This window comes from Camponotus vicinus, unplaced genomic scaffold, assembly GCF_025532165.1.
Source record: "Camponotus vicinus isolate PSW18456_S1 unplaced genomic scaffold, iyCamVici1.0 SCAF_13, whole genome shotgun sequence".
Taxonomy (NCBI): Eukaryota; Metazoa; Arthropoda; class Insecta; order Hymenoptera; family Formicidae; genus Camponotus; species Camponotus vicinus.
In genome coordinates, this window is record NW_028141949.1 from 1979561 (window position 1) to 2004229 (window position 24669).

At 38.6% G+C, this 24669-nt stretch overlaps 3 protein-coding genes and 1 long non-coding RNA gene across 5 annotated transcripts in view; 2 read left to right on the forward strand and 2 right to left on the reverse strand.

The window, feature by feature from the left end:
* Positions 1–13480, forward strand: part of LOC145963890 (uncharacterized) — an 82053-nt gene extending 68573 nt beyond the window's left edge. Inside the window, exons 3-5 of one of the 2 annotated variants that reach the window (XR_014436292.1) lie at positions 10969–11147; positions 11329–11460; positions 11876–12016. Coding sequence is in view for 1 of the 2 variants with exons in the window: in XM_083086207.1 (XP_082942333.1) it covers positions 10969–11147; positions 11329–11460; positions 11876–12020 (456 nt within the window). In the remaining variant the exon portion in view is untranslated. Of the gene's footprint in view, positions 1–10968; positions 11148–11328; positions 11461–11875 lie in introns of both variants that reach the window. The other variant, XM_083086207.1, reaches the window with a different exon arrangement.
* The window catches only part of LOC145963899 (uncharacterized), an 88044-nt gene extending 73595 nt beyond the window's left edge, over positions 1–14449 (reverse strand). Inside the window, exons 1-2 of the long non-coding RNA XR_014436296.1 lie at positions 14269–14449; positions 14117–14183 (exon numbers count right to left, since the gene is read on the reverse strand). This is a non-coding gene — a long non-coding RNA (uncharacterized LOC145963899). The remainder of the gene's footprint in view (positions 1–14116; positions 14184–14268) is intronic.
* A 186-nt stretch (positions 14450–14635) lies between these two features.
* LOC145964563 (COMM domain-containing protein 8) lies at positions 14636–17379 on the forward strand. Its single transcript, XM_083087509.1, has 4 exons — positions 14636–14974; positions 15054–15215; positions 15368–15520; positions 15593–17379. The coding sequence occupies exons 1-4, from the start codon at positions 14888–14890 to the stop codon at positions 15746–15748; spliced, it is 558 nt and encodes a 185-aa protein (XP_082943635.1). The 5' UTR covers positions 14636–14887; the 3' UTR covers positions 15749–17379.
* Positions 15967–24669, reverse strand: part of LOC145964564 (uncharacterized) — a 50234-nt gene continuing 41531 nt past the window's right edge. The window contains exons 5-8 of the mRNA XM_083087510.1: positions 20861–23677; positions 19054–19224; positions 18282–18356; positions 15967–18198 (exon numbers count right to left, since the gene is read on the reverse strand). Coding sequence (XP_082943636.1) covers positions 18154–18198; positions 18282–18356; positions 19054–19224; positions 20861–23677 — 3108 coding nt within the window. The 3' untranslated portion in view covers positions 15967–18153. The remainder of the gene's footprint in view (positions 18199–18281; positions 18357–19053; positions 19225–20860; positions 23678–24669) is intronic.

The window sequence follows — 24669 nt, forward strand, 5'->3', positions numbered from 1 at the left end:
AATCTCGAATTTCGCTCCATTTGAAGTTCATAAAATATTTTACGGCAAGCAAGGATTCTATCAAATTAAAAATTTAGATTATTAATTTAGATATTTATATTAGTTTATATCATATATTTATATCAGTTTGAAACACGATTAAATTTTTTATATCAATAATATTATTCCCGCGTCCCATAAAGTTTTCTTTGACTCTATTACATCGAATAATAATACAATGCGTGCATTATCGTAAGCGCTGGAATCTCGAGTAATCTTGGACGCGATCGTTTAACTCGCCTCAGACGAAATTAATAAGTCACGCAATTAATAACCATTATCTGTCTGGAGTCGAGATCAATTACGCCATACGTAATGTAGATGTATAGCTTTTAAAATGCGTTCGCTTAATAGAACCATTTGCAATTAGACGGACGTCAAACCCGCGTCACAAATGAAACATATCGGTGAAAAGGGAGGAGAAGAGGGGGGGGGAGAGGGGAATCCAATTATCTCGCGTTCGCAGAAACCGTATATTCCCGTCGGGTATCGCTATTCAGTCGCATAAATTCGCGCAAAAGTCCCGCCGCGCGCGGATAATAGAGAGATCGAGACCGTTTCCGTGCAAACCGCCGCCAACGGCGCCCTATCTCTTAACTAGAAACCCGAATGAAATACCCGCTGTGGGAAAATAATAGCCACGGAGTATATATCGCGAATGTCCGTATAGTGGATTTGCGATATTGTGAATTTATCGTTCCGCGCGATGATCAATCCTCGTTCGGATCGATCAGGACTCGATCTCGCGCGGAGTTTCACCTGTAAACCGGCACCTGTAACCCGCGGGCGCGCACTCGTAAACTTTCCATCGAGTAATTCTCAAAGGTGGATCCGTGATATTAAGCTGACTTCATCCGCCTCTCTCCGCTGGTATTAAGGTAGATTTATCGATGGTGCGGCAGCACCCGATTCCGGCTACTTTAAAACCCGCCTGTAACTACTAATCCGCTGAAAGTTAATCCGTGCAAGCCTACCTACTTCACTGAAGAGGAATCGATGGAATATCGAATTAACAGATGGGACAAAATCTTTTCGAAAATAGAAAATAGAAAGAGCTGAGCTTCATCAATATAGATAGAGAAATATAAGAATAATTAAGTTATATAATGATGGTAATAATTTAATTGTATAATATAAGCATACCTACTTCATTGAAAAGGAATCGATAGAATAACAGATGGAACAAAATCTTTTCGAAAATAGAAAATAAAAAGAGCTAAGAGCCTCATCAATATAGATAGAGAAATATAAGAATAATTAAGTTATATAATGATGATAATAATTTAATTGTATAATATAAGCATACCTACTTCATTGAAAAGGAATCGATGGAATATCGAATTAACAGATGGGACAAAATCTTTTCGAAAATAGAAAACAGAAAGAGCTAAGAGCCTCATCAATATAGATAGAGAAATATAAGAATAATTAAGTTATATAATGATGGTAATAATTTAATTGTATAATGATAGCAGCTTTAAAAAATTGAATATTTCTGCAACATTGGAAGAATAAGACATGATGGAAAAATTAATAAGATAATTCTTGTGGCAGCGATGATATATTGGAAATTTAAATCAAGTTAGATGTCAAACAGGCGTAGATCATATTTGGATAAAACCGTGGCACGATTCTCGCTACGCGATGCACTTTGTACGGTGTCAACTGAAATTTACATCGGCGCTTATACTCCCGTCGCTTTGACTCACAGATGAGACACGCGGAAGAAATTCCGACACTCTGACATCGAAAGTAATTCCACCGTGATATCTCTGTATGACATTTGAAACATCCTAGTATCCCTAAGAGAACACGCTAAATCGTCCGTAAATCACGGCGAAGCTACCAATGTATAAATTATGCGACTACGTCAGGGAACGATGCTCAAACGACTTCCTTCTTCGAGTTTAATCTCTCATCTTGTTGACCCTAGTCGCTGGACGATCATGCTACGCGCAGCTCCGATTATTCCGTCCATTCACTAAGAGGACCTCGATCGGACATTTTTTTTCACCGGTTCCGTTTTCTCTCCCTCATCCTCGTCGTTTCTCCGCTTTCAATCTTCGTGAGTCCTATCGGCGATCGACACAAGAACTGGTTCTGCCGCCGACACGTCGATTGACTTTTAAATTTTGATACTCCCCGCGTCGGCGTTATCGATTTCGGAGACAAGTTGGCGATCGAGCGGAATTGTAAAACGTAATTGCGACACTTTTGCGATTCCTCAGAGGTATCTCTCACACGCTTTCGTTTTTCTCGATCGTGTCGATTGCGTTTTTTTCTTAGCTTGAGGAGCGCACGCTTTCGACGTAAACTCCAATCGTTCGATGAAAGATTCCTTACAGATCAAGTATATCGTATCATTTAGCTCGATATTATTATTGTTATCGGAACAGAACGATCTGCGATATGCAAGATTAATAATACTATGATGACGTGCCAGCGATTATCTGTTTCTCTCATCTCTTGGCAAAAACAAATAAAGAGATAACCCTTGCATTTCCACGATTCTTCAATTGGCAATCACGCTCTACGATCGACTACGAAATTGCGAAGCTTCGATACGATCAGGGTCGAGATTTCCGAGGACGAATCACTCGATCTCTCGAGCGAGCGAGACCGGGATCGCCGTTAATTTCTACGCTTCTTATCGAATGGCTGGTCGGCTAGCGTTACATGTGCGTAACGCATCGCATCGCATCGCCGCTGCATCATGCATGTCTGGCCATACATTCCACGGACACGAGCAAAAAGGGTGAAATGCTCCCGCGCTTAATTTCCTCTCGTTGCATGCGCGGTTGCGACGCATCAACGGAAGGAAGTTTTCGCGAGAATCTGCAGCTGCGCGCATTCGTGCAATGCGGATAAATTAATTTGCATCAATGCTAATTAAGCAGACGATCAATGAGATTTTGTATTATCTACGCAATTGCAAGAATCAATTTGACTCTAGCAAAGTAAAGCTTCTTGAAATTATTTCAATGTGCAATTTTAGCATAAATTTTAATCAACTACAATAATAGGTCCAACAAGATTCGAAATGTCAAATTTAATTTTTTATTGTTTTAGTTTTACTTTGCAATGTATTAAATATTTATCCGTTTTATTCAGTTTTTATAAAAAAATACTTAAAAGCACATGTATTCTTAAAATAACTTGATGGGAAATTATACGCTTTCTCTCTCCATCTTTCATATTTTTTTCTTTTCTCTCCTATGTCAAGTTGTATAAGTTTTTTGAAGGCTATCGAGATATATATGTTTGCTTAACGTGTCGACAGGATGTATACCACTGACAATACACGGTCGATCGTATAACTTTTATCCATGCAATTGCAAGAGTCAATTTGACTCTAACAAAGTAAAGCTTCTTGAAATTATTTCAATATGCAATTTTAGCATAAATTTTAATCAACTACAATAATAGGTCCAACAAGATTCGAAATGTCAAATTTAATTTTTTATTGTTTTATTTTGCACTGTACTAAATATTTATAAATATTATCGTTTTATTCAGTTTTTATAGAAAAATACTTAAAAATAGTACATATATTCTTAAAACTTGATGAGAAATTATACGCTTTCTCTCTCCATCTTTCATATTTTTCTCTTTTCTTGCCTATGTCAAGTTGTATAAGTTTTTTGAAGGCTATCGAGATATATATGTCTGCTTAACGTGTCGACAGGACGTATGCCACTGGCAATACACGGTCAGTCGTATAACGTTAATTAATACACGCCGCGGAATTATAGAACCAGCGTCACTTGGAACGATCGTTATCCAGCGAGAGACACGACAGATATGTAGATATCGATAATCAATATTCAAGGAATCTTCGTAGTTGAGGTCGTTGTTTCATGTATATACGAACGAAAAAAAAAAGTTATCTAAGCGGTTGACGATGTCAGTCGATCTACGCAAATATTTGTTAAAAACAATCTATGCGTTAACTGTATTTTATCGATGCTTTAAAGACGCACTGCGAGTACTTCCGTATGTTTATCGTGTAAAAAAAATAAAGATTGAAATTAAAAATAAATTTTAATGACGGACTGCTTCTCCGGAATATAAAATAATATTTGATCCTGCAGTTGCAAAATACTTGGAACATCGATAAGATCGATAATACCTGCCAACGGGATATGGATGGCGCGGTTTGATGAAGTTTATCAAATGATTAGGAGTCGCGGAACTCGATAGAAACCTGTATTTAACGGCACGAGGGGGACAACCTGCTCACATTGACAGAGTCATTTAACTGCCACCGTAACCCCGTAGTTTCGCCGGCGGCGATTCGGATCTGGTTCGAAACAGGTTGAACGCGAACCGCGCTGACCCAGACGCACGTTGATTTACGGCAGCTTTATCACGGAGCAACCAAAATTGCCGGAGTTATATAGTTGCGCATCTAAAGTCGCGTCGAAAAAAAAAACGTTCGGGACAGGAGAAATGCGCGATAAATTTCTGCAAAAAAAAATATATGCTTTCGTAGAGCGCAATTACAATTAATTACGATCGCATCAAAAACTTTCTCCCTGTCGTTGAGTGAATTTACGACGAAAGTACAAAACAAACTTGATTTGCTTATCTAAAGTAACCAAGTGGATAAGGTATCGGTTTATCGAGCGGGACTGGACCTCGCTTATATAAATGCGCTCTCGATAGCGTGCAAACCCGATTTTCCATCCGCGCAATTAGGAATCGATGCGCGGTCTAGTTCCGATAGACGCCACAGCTAATTCCCGTGTAATCTCCTCGCCCAAGGGGACTCGACGTTACGGTAAGACGATAAAGATCTCGATCGTCGATGTAGCAACGCCCACCGATAATCACATGCAAATCAACCTTAACACTTACTGCGCGCGTGCCCGTGAAAATCCGACGCACGCGAACCGAAAACGTATTTAAACGTGTCGCATATTTCTCGCAACAAAAAATATAGAAGCAGCAGAAGACGTTATATCGGAGAAGAAAAGGAAGAGAAGGAATTGAGTAATTTTTTTTATATTTTTTCATCGCTAGTACGTTTGAAATATCGCAAGAGGTCTCTTAATAAGACAATGGATGAAGCATGGACGTAAATCCATGTAGCAAGTTTCTCTGAGCATCAAGAGAGAAGGCGGAGATGAAGAAAGTGCTGATAAGTAACGAATGAGCCTCAACGTAAGATGATATCGCTCAAAGACACCATGTATCAAAGATCGAGACTGCTTGACAGACACTGGATACACCGTATCTTTCGACTCTCATCTGCTTCATGAAAGCAGCAATCGTAGACCAGCGAGCGATTTGCGTTTATCTATACATTTCGTCCCGTTAGTAAATTATACTAAGCAAGCACAACACCCTCGTTAATAAACTACTGCAGCTACTGAAATTCAATTTAAAATTTAAACTCGACTCTTATATCCTTTTAGAAACGAGAGAAATATATTTTAAAATATATATTACTATCATCAATTAATTAAGAAAGATAATATAATTTTTCAATTTAAAATTTAAACTCGACTCTTATATCCTTTTAGAAACGAGAGAAATATATTTTAAACGAGAGAAATATATTTTAAAATGTATATTACTATCATCAATTAATTAAGAAAGATAATATAATTTTTAAAACTGTTTCTCTAAGGGCTTACATTTATTTGAACGAACCCACGTGCGATAATAGTACTTAACGGATTAATATTTTCACGTCGCTCTTGAGTACCGAATCTCTTGATCCACTCTCTCCTTCTCTCTCTCTGAGAACAGACCTCCCTGCTCCGAGAATATTGTATGTTAATTATACACAAGCCTGAGCACACAAAAGCCACATTGTAATCCCGCGCACCCGCGCCTTTTTGCCGCGATGCCGACCGTGTGGGTGCGATGACGAAGCGGCCCGTCCCTTAATTACTGTCGGACGCCAGGAATTAATTATCCGTTGCCGGGAGGCCGCGTCGGTTTGACTAACCGAACGAGTCGATTAATCGAGGATTCGTTACGTTTCGGAGGGACCGGAAGAGCTTCATATGTCTGACGCATTTCGATACCGCTTGTGCAACAAACGTCAGCATGATCCATTAATTTAAATGCATCGTACATTAAACTTAACTTATTAAACCGAAAGCGAAAACCTAGAAATCATCGTCGTAAAATGCTGCGTCTCTAAAAATATTATTCATAAATGTATCAAATTTCATGTATATTAATATTTTCGTCTTATATCGTTTTTATTGAAGTGTATGAAGGCTCGCGTTGGAGCAAGAATTTTATTCGGCGACATTGTTTAGTCTGCACTCTTTAAGATACAATAAGCCTTCGCGACACTCGAGACACCTGATAACTTTGTATATGAGACGGTCATGCGACATGTGGCATCTGTTCGATAGACGCCTTTATTATAGTGAGAACATTCTTCGGATGATTGTGCAAATAGTATTAACGGGAATTATGAATATTGATAGGGTTATAAACATTTACAATGTGTAAAATAATATCTTTAATAGCAATCGTGAAAAATATCCGCTATGAAATGTCAAATAGCATGATCCACGTCAAGCGATGATCCACGGTTTATTTTGCTCTCGTATTTTAAAGCAAAGTTTAGAAAGGTCTAAGGAGCTTATATCTATAGATGCAGCCTCCTAATGCATGTATTCAAGAGAGATTTAATGAATAAAATAAAGAAATAAAAAAATATTGTTCGCCAATTTTTATCGAGTGAATAAAAGTGATTTAGATTCTAAAATGATTTAAAATGAAGAAAATAAAAAAGGATATAAAATTTTAAAACACAAAAAAGAATTAGAATCAAATTATATAATATACGAAAAAAAAAAGATTTAATTCGAGATTATTTTCCTGAATTAATAAAATAAATTGCGAAAAAATTCGACGTCACTGGTAGAGCAAGTTCGATGTAACGTAGTAATATTGTCTCGGTAAACACGGGATATTCATCTGAGAAACGGATCACCCCGGACACGGTTCACCGATCTCTTTCCAGAGAGGCGTGCGCCTGGTTTCGTGCCGGGTTCCTGTGTTTCATTCACGAACGAGCGCCCGGAGCGAGATACGGCGAATGTTAATGAGGCGACCAGTCAGCTGCTCCGATCCCGCGAGAGGGATAATCCTCGCGGAAATTAAATTCCGGAATTTGCCGCGGTCTACTCGGGACGACTCACGGCGTGCCTTCGCCGAAGAAACTCTCTCGCAAATCACCCATCGCGGCATTATGGAAATCACATGCGCCTCTCGCAACGTTCTTTGCCCTCTACGCCTATTACAATTACGCACCGCGATCACGGTAACTGTGTGTATCGAAAAATTACGATCCCGAGAGATGCAAATTGGAATATTTCACCGACGTGCTGCTTAAAATTGCGTTATTTTACTCGAGATTGATAATAAATATAATGTTGTCGGTATATCGTGTAATTTTCATCGAATTTCAATGTCGCGGTTGATCGTCTCAAGTTAACGTCGTATCATTTATAGAGTTTAATGAATACGAGAAATGTGATAGAATATTACTTTATACTTATTATAAAATTTACACATATAAAATCGCCGTCAGGGACAACTCCAAACTGACTTTATACTGATTTTATGGGCGTGGAGTCGTAAGCTGCACCCTATAAATATACCTATGCTGTTCCACGTCGCTTTCCGACAAAAATCTTGAAACATGAGACCGACGGACTTCGTGCAACGTTGCTACCTTTCTATGCATCCCTTAGGAGGTGCATTATTCTCGCTTGTATGTTGATGTTGATGCACGCAAAGAAATTCACGAAACTAGACGTTCGATTCGATCAGGAAGCATATGTATAGCTATAATTATTGTTCTTTTAATTTTCTCTAATCTTGATAATTTTTTATTATAATAATATTACAGTTATTAAAATATTTGTTCGTTTGTTATGAAAAAAAATTAGAAAAATTTTAAAGAAAAATACACATAATAAGATACAAATCGAATACGAGAATTAATCGACCGGATAATCGCGAAACGAGTTTGCATAAATTAGACTAATCACTAATAAAATAATCTCGAATATTTCTAATAAAATTGAAATAGTAAATAGTAAAAGTGATATTAAGCACAATTCTGATACGTTCACCACAGGACGTCCTACGTACAGCACTATGACATGAAATTTACGATCACGATCTCTCGACGTGGTTATTCGTCAGAGACGATCGCGAATCTCAATCCTCGTATACCGACCTGACAGAGCTTGTCGGAGAAAGAAGGAGACTGCTCCTCGCGAATGCAGCTCGTATTACAAAGAACCAGAGAGAACCAGAGAGCACTTTATCAAGGCAAAAAAAGTCCCGTGCAATTCTTAGATGCAATTTGTCGCAAAGATTTGAATCCCCAATTTTACGCGATGTATTTAAAGAGTCCTTAATAGAAAATAACTATCTACCGATATTTTAAATCCAATTTAATTAATTTGATTTTTTCCGCTAGAGAAATTTTTTTCAGGCAGGAAAACCTCAGTATCGACCATCGCGACGAGTAGAATTATATATTGCGCGGTTTTCCGGTCAGTTTTTAAAGCTATCGCGTAAAGTGACTGTCGCAATCCTGCCCCTTGGGTAATTTTAATAACGTCGCGAGAAATGTGCGATTGTCGCAATCGTCGTACGTTGCCTCGTGTGGCGAAAGGGCATTAATTGAGCGACGCGCAACTTCGTGGCCACGACAATCCGCTAAATAAAATCTTAACCGCGATTGATCGCCTACACACCGGATTGTCGACCGGACAAACCGTACCGTACCGCGTGTCGTTCATTATCATCGATCTCGGTGATCGAGTACTCGACCTATTTAACACGAGTTACTTTCGCGTTTCCGCCATGTTAAGAGAATGCCCAGTTCATAGATTTCGCGTAATGAAATGGATATTTGTTAAATGTCACGTGCGTAGGAAATTTGCAAAAGCTCGAAATACTCGCACTACGCAGATTGGAAATTCAAAAATTAATTATTTTCATATAACATATAATGTATTATCAATTTATAAATCATTTCTGCGATTTCTGCGAATTTTTCATTATCGTAATGAAAGTTAATTCGCGAGAATTTAATGCATTTCTCTTGCGTTTTCGCGTTCTGTCGTTACGAAATTTCGCTATTGCAGTCAACATGCCCGTTGATTTTCAAACACGCCGGTAATAATGCACACCGTGAATCTTTGCTTCGCGGGGGTAATCCGTGAGTCACGTACGACGAGCTTTCTATCACGCACAATGAACATCAGTCCGTTGCCAATTACGAGAACAGTATAATTACGAGCGCAAGATGCGGCCGCTTACGATGCGACGCGTGTCACCGCCTTAGAATTTCTCTCGCCAGTGATTTTCCAACTTTCAATTAACCATGAAATTATTATTTTTCATTTAATCGAAACAGCGTCATAGTATAACAAGCAGCAAGAAAATATAAGATATAAAAGTAAGTAATAAAGCGCGATAATAAACAATCCCGTCATGAACGAACAGTAGAAACGAAATCAAATCCATATTATACAATGTCTCGGAATACGCGAATATTATTTCAGACACGGCCAGACAAGATTCTCTCGAACGAAAATCTGAAATTAATTATTCTTTATCCGATCTGTTGATTTTATTGTAGACCATTTATATTTCGAGACTACTTGCAATGCATTGTATCGACTAATTGCGCGTCTATTTATTCGTATTATTATATCGTGCATTAATTCCACGTCAATTATTGAGACGACGACCGATCGGAATGCGCCAGATACAAGCAGAAATCGGGTACGAGTAGTGACTCAGAGCAATTAGAACCGATTAAAGGCGGGCTAAATGCGGCCCAACAATGCGGATAGCTCCCGCGCTCCAACAGCATCCGTGTCAATCGGTAAACGTCACTAGTATGTTGTGCAAACTCTCTCACAAAGTGTGAGTCAGGTTAATTGAACCCAATTAGAACCGGGTCGGATCGTCTAGTTTTTTAAGTTTTTGCCGTAATGTTATGCAGCCTCCGGTCTCGTTGCTCTCGTTGCTCTCTAGCATGAGATCACGACGTCGACACTACGATAAGAATGCTCGATTGTTACGTCCAAAGGTTCACTTTTGCATTTGCGATCGCTACGAGAATAGCAATCCGGTTAATCGACACGATAATAATGAAAATTATTCGAGAAAACTTATTTACATAAAACGTTGTGCATTATCCATTTCTGAAAAAAAAATCGATCTTACACAGTAAAAAATTGTGTGTCCATATGTTAAAATTTTCTTGTTTTACCACGTTTTGAATAGTACTTTAATGCAAAGTTAACATACAACCTATATGTTATTATTTTTTCATGTAATTTTTAATTAATTTGTATATTATTTTTACATTACACTTAAAGTCACAATAAAAATAAATGTATTGTGTCAATTATTTAACATTTTTAGTTTGTCAATAAGTAACGACGAATGAGTTATTTTAACTTAAAATTTAGAGTGGACTTTCTGGAACATGTGAAAAATGTTATAATTAACATTTTATTTTTTACTGTGTAAAGTCCTAAAGAATCTGCACAAGAAGGTAGTTCTGCAATACCTTATACAGTTATAAATAATGAACGAATAAAAGGCTATCTGGCTTCTTGCATCGCGTACTATTATTTACAAAGTTGCGTATCGCGAGTAGTTCCAACTTTGCACGGCGATATTTACTTATCGTAGAAACTTCCGTGTATAAACGTTCCCGTTGCGGCGTGCGAATAAATATTAGTGTATTAATAATGAAATAGCGAAATATAAAGAATCCCCGCCGACGAGAGGAACAGAGAGCTTCAAGCGCCCTTGACTCTCTCGGAACATAAAGTATCGTTTACGACGTTGATTATGCGTATATCGCGCGCGTTTATGAAAGCGTGCGTCCTATGGTAATGTTTATTTCTGACTTTATTGTAGACCGCGAACGTGGCCGGCGGCACCGTAGTGGAGAAGCTATCGTTCTACAATCATACGGAATGCGAATGCCAGAAGAAGTCCCAGTACGACATGATAAACGAGAAACCCGTGGACCAGAGAGTGTATCGACACTCTTCGTCGCCTCCACAAAACATAAAAAAACCACCGTTGAGAGAGCCGTGAGTATATATATTTTTAGCTAAATATTTTTAATAAGTAACTCTGGTGGAAATTAAAAAATATTTAATTCTTTTATTCTCGTATTTCTCTGACGTGTCACTTTGCCTGAAACGATCTAGAAAAGAAAAAATGTTTAATTATCATTTAATATCGTTGCTGTGCGATAAAAAAAATTTACAGATGCCGATGCCCATCGGAATTCACGCCGAGGATTACGCTGGAAGGCGCTTGTCAGTGTAATTGCTACGAGAGCAATCAAAATTGTATAAAGACCAGACGCGGAAAGGGATACTTCTCCCTTAGGGACAGAATGTGAGTATGTCTAAACTGTCTTTGAAATTTTGCTACACACTTTGCAAAGTATTACAATGCACGAGTTTAAAAATATGATAAAACCGTGCTATAGCACTTGCATACTAATCACCGACATTTACAAGACAATATAGCGAATTTGTATACGTACTGTACGGTAAAGTTTCACCGTGTCTACATTTAAATTCAACTTGAATACACTCTGCCAAACATTTGCAAATATAATCAAAAAAATTTAAGTTTTGTTATTCCAATAAAAATTGATCAACTGTTTCTTTAACAAACTATATTTACAATATTGCACAAAATTATTTTAACATTAAGATTATATAGAATAATTAGAAAAAAATATTAAAAATTTTATTTTGATCGATTAATCCTGATTTATAATATCATACCTAATCTTTGATCGCAGATGCATTCAGAACAATCAATGTGCCATGCCTAACTGCGAATTCGGCGAGTACATAAGTGTATCAGGTAAATGCCCAGGAAAAAGGGACACCTTCAACGCAATGCCAGGCTACCGCATGAATCTAAATCACCGATTAAGGAGCTAAAGAAACCGCGATAGATAGATATACAGATAGAGAAGGAAAGAAGAATAATGATTGCATAAAATTCGCGTCGTGCCAATGAAGAGAAAGAGAACGCGATGAAACGCACGAGAAATTGATGGTGCCATTTTCTTTTAATTTTTTTTTTCAAGTGTGTCTTCGTTAGAGAGAAAGAGAGAGAGAAAGAGACTCATTATACAATGTATATGTGTACACGTATCCTCTCGTCATTAAATGTATAAATGTACATCGCTATCCAGGCTATATGTATCGTTGCTTTTTTCTTCTCTATTGTTGGTCAACGAGGATACGATGGTAATAATGTGATTGTTGAATTTCAATACCAGTAATTGTCGAGAATAGTAAAATATTTCGAAGTTTATGACAATGACGAGGATACTTTCATAATGATATTTATCGCAGTTTATCGCGATGCGCGGTGAAAATAAAAGTAAATAAATATCCAAGATTTTACACACACGTCATTTGAGATAGGAAAATAACATTCTGTACAACTTTCGAGCAATTTTTAGAATAATATGACGTAATGTATAAATTAGTGATTACCCTGCAAAATTATTAGTGATATACAGTGCTTCTAATTATAACTCTTGAAGAGAAACGATTAAAAAGAACTGCCTCTTTCACGAGCAGGAACTCTCGTCGGCGAAAAGGACTCGAGAAGTCGCATCGCTAAAATTATGTAGATTTAAGAGGATGCGAGGACGTGTCTTTTACTTAATGATCATTTTATGCGATGAGCGATGTGTCATAGCGTAGTATCATAATTTACGCTGAGAAGACCTCGGACGCGAGCCTAGTCTGAGATCCTGTTTCCGTTCTGCATGAGAAAAAAACTTACTTATCTAGAATCTTAAATCCCTCTCATTCTCACTCGTTTCATTAAACATGACCACGTATCATGCTTTGCCTAAAATATATTTCCAAAAGTAATTATATATACACGAAGAGTAAAAATATATACCAAAGTCCGAATACACAGATATGGACGTTCACGCAGAATTGAAACAGATCATTAATATATCCACATATTTTGTATGTTACATGATAGAATACCTTTATTGTATTTAATCGAGCATTAATGTATAACGGCATGTTCGTTAATTTAATATTTAAATAATGGATGTGTAAAACCATAAAGAGCGAGAAGAGCCACGTGCTCTCTCCTCTTGCACAGGTGATGTAACACGAGAAAGGCTCTTGTAATCGCTGCGAGCGATGCGGCCGCGTGTATTTGTAACTTTGTATTTTCTATGTTATTAATAAAACAGCAAAATTACAAAGAATTAAAATAGATCGATTGTGTGCATTGAATCGTAAATGCGTGCTTGGACTATGCGATTGTTTGCGAGAAAAATAGCCATTATAATGTTAATTACGCCGCTTCTTTACTACGTGACTATAATAATCTGAAGAATATGAAATATATCGATTATACGCAATTTTTCGTATCTCTTATTCTCCCTCTCCCGATTTGATTCTTAAAGAAAGCATACTCTCTTCTATTTCTTTCTAATTTAATTTTTCGATTTTTAAATTTGTGTTTTTATGCAATACTATTGTTATCTTCATGTAATCTTGATGCATTAACAAAAACCGCGCATAAAAAAGTAGGATGTAAACTCGATGAGGGTATCATATTTCTCGACGAAAGGTCATCTTTCAATACAAAAATCGAAATCGCGGCAGAAAAAAATTTCCACGCGTCCAGAATAAAATCCTAACTAAAATCTTCCATGTTTTCATACATACATATATTTTACGCATGTAAACATTCGTTCGCATATGTATATTTGATTTAAACATCATATCAATTCGTAAGACATACTCCATTTTGTTTTCGCGCGCTTTGACTTGTCTGTTCTTGTCCGATCATGAAGGAAAGATTTATGTATACATACATTACACGTTCGCTTATCTGACGAGAGAGCTGAACAAATTCATTTAATCGAAGCTATCATCAATCTCTGCAATCTGCAGAGATCTAATAACGATACAGGCTTCAAATACATATGCGAATTAAGTGCTAGAAACGAAGGCGGCGAAAAATATGGTGAAAAAAATTGAACTTGACTCACCGATCGGGCGATTCATGCAGATACACACACACTGCGTATGTCCATCACAGCATGGATCAAGTAACATCTGAAACAAAAGAAAATTGGATAAAATTGCATTATTGCAGTTTCGATAAAACAAAGAATTTCCATTATCGGTGCATTTCACTCACCGTTTCACTTCAGCCTTGCCTTAAAAAATCGAATCGATCCTTGCGTATAAATAATACTATCTTCGCACATATGTCTAATCAAATAAAAGTATCTTACTCTGTGAGATGCACTATCGAGTTTATGCAGATTCGAATTTCTGTACGAAAATCTGATTAAAAAATTCGCGACGCACGTTCGCGCTTCAACACTTGTAAGAACAATAAGAAATTGCATATGGCGGCGCAAATCATAGATATTTCGTATCGCCATCTGGCGAGCATGATGTCAAAGCACATGCTCAAGTATTTTAATCTTCGGTCGATAAAATTGCTATTATTTCCAACTTTACCAACGATGAGCTTTCAACACGAATCAGCTGATCGCACCAGCTGTCAAACGCGATTCACGTATTCGTACCCCTAACCTCCATTATTGTAGTCGTTAATCGCGGTTTTGCATTCACTACTAAAATGTATCTTTAATATCTAAGATTTTATTTTGATCGAAAAAATTTTATAGCGATTAACAAATAACGCGAACAATATGTGTAACCATGAAGCTTTACGAAAAGTGTCATATCCAGAACATTTAATCTACTTTCACATCAACACTCAGTGATAAAAAGAATAAATAAAGTGTATGCTAAAGAAAATAGCAATTATGGAGAGCACTCAATCGTTGTACATAAATCTCTTTAATGAAGACAAAAGTAACGTCTTGAAGGAAGTTAGTAAAACAAAGTAATATTCTCTCTTTTGCTTTCATCTAATTACACGATAATATAGCATAATAATTTTGTTTTCAGCTGTTACATGCATGTGTCGACGAAATCTGTGGTCGTCCAGGACCATCGTATCATAAATTCGTTAATAGTATGGATTGGAATAAAACAGAATACGAAGGAATTTATAAGCTAATATCATCATTGTTACGGAATCCTGCTTCGCTTTACATGATAGAGGAAAAAGTAAATTGTTAAGAAAATTACTTTCATATGAATATTGATATTAATAGAATCAATCTTGACAAATTTTGTAATTTTAATATAACTTTAAAGATATATTTAAATTCCTTTGTACTTTTGTGAAACAAGCTTTATTGGAAAAATGATTGTTTCAGATGCCGCCAGAATATCATGAATTACCCGAGCAAGTGCAACAAAACATTCTTACTTGCTTAAAAATGCGCAGGGAACACTTAACAAATGCTTTATTGAGGAAACATTACAAACAGAAATTACCAACAGTAATAGATTTAGATTGGAGATTAAAGGTATTATAGACAATCATTTTTTACTTGTATTTATATTTGGCTTTATTTGCTTCATCACATTTGTTTTTATAGTTGATAATGGGTTCGAGCAAGATGGCTTCTTTGCGGGAATTCCTTCTTCAGTTGGACCTAATAGTCGAAGATACAGAATCCCGACAAATCATAAATTTAGAGCTGAACAAGGATGAGTTAGATACAGTAATAAACGCTTTAGAAGCGACAGTGTAATGTGATGTATCTTACGATTTTTTTATAAATAAAAAAACTGATAATAATTCTATATTCTTTCCTATAATCTTGTATAATAAATTGTTAACATAATAGTCACGCGAGATAGAATTCTATGATGAAATAATATACATACTATTATAAATCGTATATATATATTAATATGATAATCATATAGGATAAAAAGGTTTTGTGATGAAATAAATACTCGCCGTGGGTACACTTTGTTTCACAGTTTATTATAGGTTATAGATAAATGTAGAATAGTTTGTTATACTATTATAACTGCTGATCGAAGATACTGGGAGACTGTACTTTCGCATCTGAGGCGGCTTCGATCCAAAGGTCTCATTCACAATTTTGTAGTCTCCGGCGCAAAATAAATAAACGAGCGAGGTTTGCCTCGACGGCGCCTCAGAGTGATGACACGATCGCTAGAGAATGATGTGAGTGCACAGATATCAATCTCGGGTAGTTCGCGAAGAATTTCGATAAAAAGTTCGCTCTCATCGCCAAAACGTGTCGTCGCCGCTCCAAGAAGATGATGAATTTTTTCGTTGTAAAGATCATTGCGGACAGATATACCTAATGAATGTACTGTTTTACTATACAACTTTTAATCTTACTTCCTTCCCGTTCTTACACGTTAATATGTATGTAACCGCTTAGAAATTAATGCCGATCACGGACATGAGTAAACGCTCGGTGTCCCTCTCCCTTTCTTACACTCGGCGATATTCCCGAATATCGGAGCGTCTCACACGTGTATGCGCTTCTCGTTTATAACGCTTCATGATCTACACTACAGTCTTAATAAAAAAAGCTTTTCGTAGATAATAATTACTTTTTTTATCTTCTGGAGATCGTATAAACGTAGAAACGTAGAAACATCGTATGAAAACTTGAAAAAGGTACCGTTTCCGGGTGGTAAATTGTGCATGTTTCGTATGTAAATTGTAATTAGGCGATATTTTAATGATTATCATAAAAATTACGATAGGCTTTTTCGTGTTTTCTCCTTTTCTCACTCTCTCTCTCTCTCTTTCTCTCTTTTCTTTCCTCATTCTCTATGGAGAAGTTAGCATGTTCGAACAAATGCCGAATTTACACAAACGCATTCTCTATAGTCTAGATTAATATATCACTTACATCTCATTTCGACTTACTGTATATACTTTATCTCGTATGTTCCATGGTACGTATATACGTATACGCGGTATAAATATCCTCTTTGTGTTCGTGTCACGTGTCTCCTCGTGTGCTCGCAAGCGCCATAGGAATACGCGCCTATTAAAAAATCAATGTTCAAGATGTGCAAGTTCCTCGTTACAACGTAAAAACATTTCGGTTGTACAGATGTAAACGGAAAAAGGAAAATCAAGGAACGCGAAGGAAATACGAGCGAAACAATGTATCGGGTGCCCTCAACAAAGTCATCGACGCTGAGTTTTTTTCGTACGAACTTTGTCGCGTGCCGCTCAATAATCTTCTCTCGTTTTTTTCTTCTTTTAATTTCTCTCTCTCATATTTTCGTCCTTTTCCTGTTCTCACCGTAGCAAAAATGCATCCCTATCCCTCGTGTTTTGCGCGCTTTTTTTTTTTGTTCTCTTTTCCCTCTCACACAACCACTATCAATCACGCACAGCCTACTCCTCCCTTGATTTCTTTCTCTATATCCACTTTCTCTCTCTCACTCTCTCCCTTTCTCTCTTTCTCGTTCACACTCTCTCGCTCTCATCAGAGTATAATAGTTATGTAATTACGGGAGGGCGTCATCCAATGAGTATTTCCCCTGGAATGCGCGACGAACGATTCTCGCCCTATCAATCTCGACGATCTTAATTAATCGCTCCTATCGCTTGTCCGTCGCGCAATGTTCGAGCATTAGACTTCAGTAACAATTAATGAAACTTTAAAAATTTCTACACAACAGGGCCGATCGTTGTAAGGATTGCACCCTGGTCCGAAGGACACGGGCGCAACTTTACTCTCTACCTGCGCGCTGCAAAGAATGAAACGAGTAATCGTTGAATCTGTGAAAGAGACCGTGCATGAACAATCTATATCTGCCCCCGCGTAACCAAACATTCGCGCGATATACATATGACCTCATAAGGCCTATTTTTAAATATTACGATTGCAGATTCATTCCTTCGCGCGTATTCTCATTTGCCCTGTCGTCAAACGTCGTTTAATAATTAATAGGCCTACCATTAGAGTCTATATGCTCTCACGATATCGCGGTCGTCCCGTTTTCCCCTTTTGCTGCTCGTAACGAAAGAACGTCATTTTCTGTTTAGTTGTAGGAATGGTCCAAATATACATATCTATATAATATACTTTTTTGGTTTTAACGAGAGAAAAGAACTTTTTTCTTTCCAAAATACAATTCGATTAATTGGCGCTTATTCGTTTATGTTGTTTTGGTGGTGCGCATCAGCGATGATTTCCTGAAACGAAAAAGAAATTAATGCTTCAACCATTTGAGTGCAGATTGATGTAGCGAATATCTTATAAAAAATATCTAATTTACATTCGTGTTGCATTCGATAGCTTCGTTCACTGCCGCCGCGACCGCCTTATCGCTTATGTCAATCTCCTCGATGGCCTTTGAAAAGAAATAAAAACATTAGTGGCATTAATGACTGCTTAGTCACTATTAAAAAGGTGTAGATGCAGTATTAATGATCAGATGGCCCCTTCGCTCGTTAATCTTCGTCGGTCAATATACTCGATAATGACCTTCAGCCTCATTTAAGCTCATCGAGCATAAATGATCTCTTGGCGATCATCATATGTAAAATCATATCAATTATATCAAGTATTGTTTAAATCAGCTGAGAGGTCTTCATCCAGTAATCACATACAGATTTCATCAAGATGTATAGTTACGTTTTTATTATTATGAAAATTGTCATTTTAAATTGTTAATAATAATCAGAATTTTTGAGAAATTGATATGATTTTTTCTTTTAAGATAGAAATTTTGAATTTTGTTCCCTCTCTATTTTCTTCCATCTTCTTATACAAAATATGATTCATAATTGAAATAACATTTTCTTATTTTTCTTGTATCCCACTAAACTTTCATTAAAGCATTTTGTAAAAATATGTATAAATAAATTCTCTATAAGATAAACAATAAAGAGCTAAGAGATAATCTCTTCATGTATTCGAAACGATCGATCGATGTTATCTGTGCATCATCGACAATGACTCACTCCAAGCTAATAATAGCGCGGACGTAGCATACGTGATTATAATCTTCAGACTGTGACTAGACTAGGAATATATTATTACATTACCTTGGTGACCGAAGCAACGTCCTCGGTGATAGCCGGCGCTGTTGGCGGGGAGGCGGGTGCCTCGGTCGGGATGGCCGGTGGTGCAACTTTAGGGGCCTCGTCAGCGCTTTCCGTCGTGCTAGAATCGTGGGCGATGTTGTTTTCTACCGGCGCCTCAACCTCCGGAGCTTTCTGTAAAATATAATCCTGTTCGTTAAGCTAATGCTTTTTCTACACTTTTCTCTCTTTCTCCCTCTGTCTCCTTTTTTAAATCCAAATCCCAGCATGCTGTAACGAGGACAAAAGACGTAAGATCGATTCTGCCGAACAGTTCTCATTCGAAAAGAGAATCTCGAACGAGATCTTTTTTCTTCTCGTGAATCATCCGGACGTAAATGACTGTCGAATCATCACGAGATACGTATGTTGTGACTTTAATAGAAGATAAAAATTATCCTGAGATTACTCACAGATAATGATTAAAATAGCATTTTTATAATATACTTAATTTGTTATAAAGTAAAATTGATAAATAGAAATAAAATCGATTCTTTTATATAAATGAGCAGTTAATAATAATAAAATAGATAATAAAAAATTGCACAGACATAGTTTTAAGTAACTATAAAAATGTACATTAGAATATATCTCTGACTTTGACCTGCATTACCGGACAGTATGACCAAACAATCGCAATAGGGCAATTACCTCCTCGCTTGAAACGCACTGCAAAACAACGAAATGTCTCGGCAGAATCGTTTCGTCATGCTTCGAGCAGCGTAAAGAATTGAAAATCCCGCTGACGAATCCCTTAGATATAAGAAAACTCGGCATGCGCAGATACAAGATGCTTACGACACAACAGATGCAATTACGAGAACAGCACGACAGTAAGTATCGAGATCTTCTAATGAGCATGTCTATTAAAATCTAAAATGTCAGCTACCACGCGCGTGTCATTGATCCAACTGCTTTTACGTCTATCAGTGAGATTCACACTAGAGGTACCTCTAATATTTGAGCGCCTATGTTATATTAGTATAAGAGCGTTCGACATGAAAAAAGGATAACAATCTTCTACGGAAATAATTAAATTGGCGCGATTGATTCGCTATTCATCGCGCCGTAAAAAATACTCTACTGCAGCGCATTAATTTTAATCGTATAAAAAAGTCATGTTAATATTGTCAAGAAAACCAAGAGGCAAACAACACAGGTGATAATTGGTAATTATGGTAATAAATGAGGAGAGGGAGAGCTGGGCGGAAGCGTCGGAGGACATCGAGCAGCAGATTAAGGCTTGTTAATCACGTTCGACAGAACGAAGGATGCACACGAGACGAGACCCTCAGGCGTTGGAACATAACAGGGAAAGCATCGGGACAGAAAACGTATTTTTGCAGACTCTCCGAGGATCGACCGGTTCCTCCTCGGTCGTGCATCGACACGAACGACTGCCAAAATGTAATTTTGTTCTCGAAACTCGAGAATCGTGCAAGACCTTCCGGACGTCGCTGTCAGTCTCATTCAATGTTACCCTTCGTCGAGAGAACGGGGCGGAAAGGCGAGATTGTTTGATACTGGCAATTTGCTGGATATGAAAGAGTTTTAGGAATTAGGAATTTTATAGTATGTATCAATAACGATCAGACTCCAAATATTGAAGGGAGAGGAAAAGGAGAAGAACCGATGTTTCTTTCAGGCGATAAGACCATAGAAACAGTAATGGTGCGGATCGTACGACGAAGATATATGTGGAACGAGGGACCCGCCAAAAAATTTTGGCCGGCCGCATTCATGCCAGGAGATTGTGTTGCATGTTAGTCACCTGGTGATGCTCCTTGGAGGCAGTTGATGGGACGGTGTTTGACAATTCACACGACAACAAGGCCTCTTCCTGGCTTTCGGTCTTCGCTAGGCACTCGGCCGCCAGCCTCTGCTTCAATTCAATGTCTGATTGATCGTGTAAAATCATTGGTTCGTTCTGTAATGTGGGTTGCTCGCGATTGTTGATGTCGTACGAGGGAATTTGCGAGCGATCTCTCGTGGAGGTTTCTGTCGCGATGCCGGACGTGATATTGGCATTGGACTGGAAATTGGGACTTAGAGGCGGTGTGAGGAGTGTCTCTGTCGGGTCTCTCGGGCTGGTCGGGTGTTCGACGGGAGCTGGTGGTAGCTCGTCTATGGACACGTTCGAAGTGATAACCAATGATAACGGACAAGAGAGCTCTTCCGGTGGTAAAGGATAATCGAAGGAATCTAAACTCTGCATTCCTGTATCTTCGGGCGCCGGAGGAAGATCTTCCACCGAGGAGATGGGCACGCTTTCCGGTTGGGATGAGAGAACTAATGTCTGAGAATACCTCGTTGAAACAGAAGTCGCCGCGAAATCTGAAGACGTTTGCGGAGAATATTTCGGTACTGAGTCTTGTAAAGAGCAGAATTCAAGCGATGTCGCACAATCCTTCGGTGAAAGAGGACGTTTTTCAACTTCTTCGGTTTGTTCAATCTGCGACGGAGATGTTACAAATGTTTCTGTCTCAATATCTGAAGTAGATATCGCGATTGAATCTTCTTTGTTAACGATATGTTCTGTTTCATTTGTTATGTCTTGAAGATCGTGTATTTGCGAGCTGGATTGCAAATTTTCAGGTGGAGATGGTAGCGTATCTTCCACATCAGTTATCTTTATTTCGTTCTTAATAATATTATCAGGCACTCTAATGATTTCGTTTAACGGTTCAACCGCGGCGTCTTCCGGAACAGACATGTCTTCTTCAGAAATCAATGTCTCTTCCGTAGGCAATGCGGTATCCGATTCTGGTTCGTTCTCGATTTTTTCCTCGTCAGTATCAGGAATCACCTTGATGGATTCGGTGGTATCGGAGAGCTCCTCCACGCTGTCATCTTCTGGAATGATCATCGCTGGCTTAGCTTCCACTAAAATATCCTCCGAAACTGACACTGGACCTTCCTCGGAATTTATGAATAATTCAGTCGGTGAAGTTATCGATGCAATTCTTTCTTCCTCCGGTTCGTATTTCGCATAATCATGTTCATATTCGATCGGTCTTCCGCATAAATGTTCCTCAACTTCCGCATCTGCTGAAGATTGCTTCGGTTCTTCTTTCAGTGGGATTTCGGCAGGTATAGAAATGACTTTCGACGATATTTCCGATTCAATAGCCACACATTTGTCAATTGAAGGAAGATCCGAAGAGTCTGATAATTTCTCAACTGATTCTACGTGTTGCGATGTTTCTCTTGGAGAACATTCCATTTTTTCAGTCTCAAAGTTTTCAGATGATAAATCTTGTTTTACTGCGTCTTTTATTTCAATCTCAATCGACGATAATGCTCCTACCTCAACTTTATTATCCTTAGTGTTAGGCAGTACATTTATCTTCATATCATCTTCGCAGCTATTTATCTCGTTCTTTATTTGACACTCTGTGATTGGTAAAGGCTCATTCGTAACTTTAGCCGCCTCAACAATGTCGGAAACTTTCTCTACCGCTGAAGAAACCATAACTTCTGATAGTTTCTCATGTGTCTCTTCAGTTTCATTACTAATATTTATCGGACATTGATCCAGAGAATCGCTTTTTCTCACGCTGCTGTCGATAGACGAATCTATCTCTTTAGGAATAAAGGGACATTCTGTTTTGCTTTCTACCGCATCTTCATCCTGTTTAGTTTCATTATCGACCGGTTCAATCAATTGCTTGCTGGTATCATGTTCCACTACTAGTACCGGTGATGCTTCCTTTTCCCTGTTTGTCTCATTTTCTTGTGATACCTCCTCTTTCGTCATCGTGACAGGATTCTCCGACATGCTCTCTACCTTTGATTCGATCTCAACTTCTTTATTGTCGCTACTGTCGCTACTAGCTAACGTCTTCTCTACCTCTTCATTCGATGTCTCGATTTCGATCTTGGCCTCTACCACCGGCGAGCATTCTACTTTCGCGAGGACAACAGTCGTTTCCGTCAGAGGCAAGTCGGCGGAGGGACCGAACGATGTCGGAGACGCGATAACGGGGACAGCGGATTCGCGGATTTCTTGGGGAACATCGTCGCAGGATGCGTCGAGCGGTGATGTCGGCGTCGATTCTCCCTCGTCAGCAGCCACGGCAGGTAGTTTGAGCGCCTCGGCCAGGGCCGTGGCGCTCGCTGCGGCCTGCCGAGCCTGTTGCAAGGGCGACGGGTCTATCGGAGTCGGAGGTGGACTGGACGGGAGCAGGGAGGGAAGGTCCTCACTGGTTTTCCTCTCAATGATAGACGGTGTCGCGACTGGCTGGACACGGTAGAGTGGGACCCGATGGAGGATCGGGCCCGTTACAGACTGACCGCCGGCTGACTGACTGACCTCGACTACTTTTTTCTCGGCCTCGACTTTTTCGACCGTCTCCTCTTTCTTATCCTCGGACGGGACGGGAGTGGGGGCGGAGGGAGTGGGTTCCTCTTTCTTTTCCTCAACTGGGCTAGCGGCTGCTGCTGGCGATGCCGTGGCGGACTCTTCCTTCGGTTCAGTCGCAGCTGCCGCTGCTACCGGTGCAGCTACCTGCTCGTCCGCCGATGGACTGCTCGCCGCTGATTTCTCCTCCGGACTGCTCGTAGTCGCGTTCTCTGCCTCTTCGCCACCCTAAAACAATCGAGAACGTCACTTTAGATATTTTACATGACACGATTAAAAAGTCAATATAAAAGAAATTTTTATAGTTTAAATATATCTCATTTTTTAATTTTAATATATACATTATATCGATATATACATTATATCGTCTGCTCCTTCATAAAATTATATTAAAATTATATTGAATAGAAAAATAAAACGCATCTAATCGTAATTTTTAAATAACTGATTTTAATCATAACTCATTAATTAAAGTACGAAAAAATTGTAGACAATTACTTGGCGTAAAAAATATCAATTATCTAACCGTTTTGACACTCGATCGGTCCTGCGTAAAATGAGAAAGGTGGGTCTCTACGCCACGTGGATGCAACATGATGGAGAAAAATGTTAGCTCAGTCGAGCGCGATATTATTTTTTTGTTCGCCATGAGGGGAACCGGCCGTCGACGATTATAACGTGCGTACTCCCGAAGCAAGGGTGAGGCTTCTCCGAGCAATTCGAATAAAAACGAGGGTGAACAGCTTAATGATACGTCGAGGCGAAAGGAAAAAGAAAGAGAGAGGAAGTGCAGTGTGTGTAAAGAGGCGTTCGTACCCTTGGTACACGAGGGTACAAAGAGGGCGACGCACGGCGGGGTGTCGAGAGTTGCCAACGTTCTCACCCTTTGTGGCAATCGTGTCACTGTGTCAATGAGCGTTTTTTTATTTATTTCTTCCTTTTTTCAAAACGACTCTGTCAACGCCTGAAATAACACGAGAGATTTATGCGCCCAGCGAATTTATGATTGCAGATAAAGAGCGATTGTGCCGCGATTACCGCGTAAATAATGACATTAGGCACGCTGATGAAAGAAGAGAACTCGGTATAGTATGACACAGCAACACGGCAAGTGCCATATCGTTTGTTCGCATAATTTCGTTATCAGCACGGTAACGTAATATGCAGATAGAGATGAAGAAGTGAGCATGATGAAATAAAAATATGGGCACGTTCCATAT

What these genes read in the sequence shown, in the direction of transcription:
- LOC145964563 (XM_083087509.1), top strand. Translation starts at nt 14,888, where the DNA reads ATGCTAAAGAAAATAGCAATTATGGAGAGCACTCAATCGTTGTACATA. An exon ending in TTTACATGATAGAGGAAAAA is followed by an intron (nt 15,216 to 15,367) that starts GTAAATTGTTAA and finishes TGATTGTTTCAG; the next exon opens with ATGCCGCCAGAATATCATGA. An exon ending in ATTTAGATTGGAGATTAAAG is followed by an intron (nt 15,521 to 15,592) that starts GTATTATAGACA and finishes TTGTTTTTATAG; the next exon opens with TTGATAATGGGTTCGAGCAA.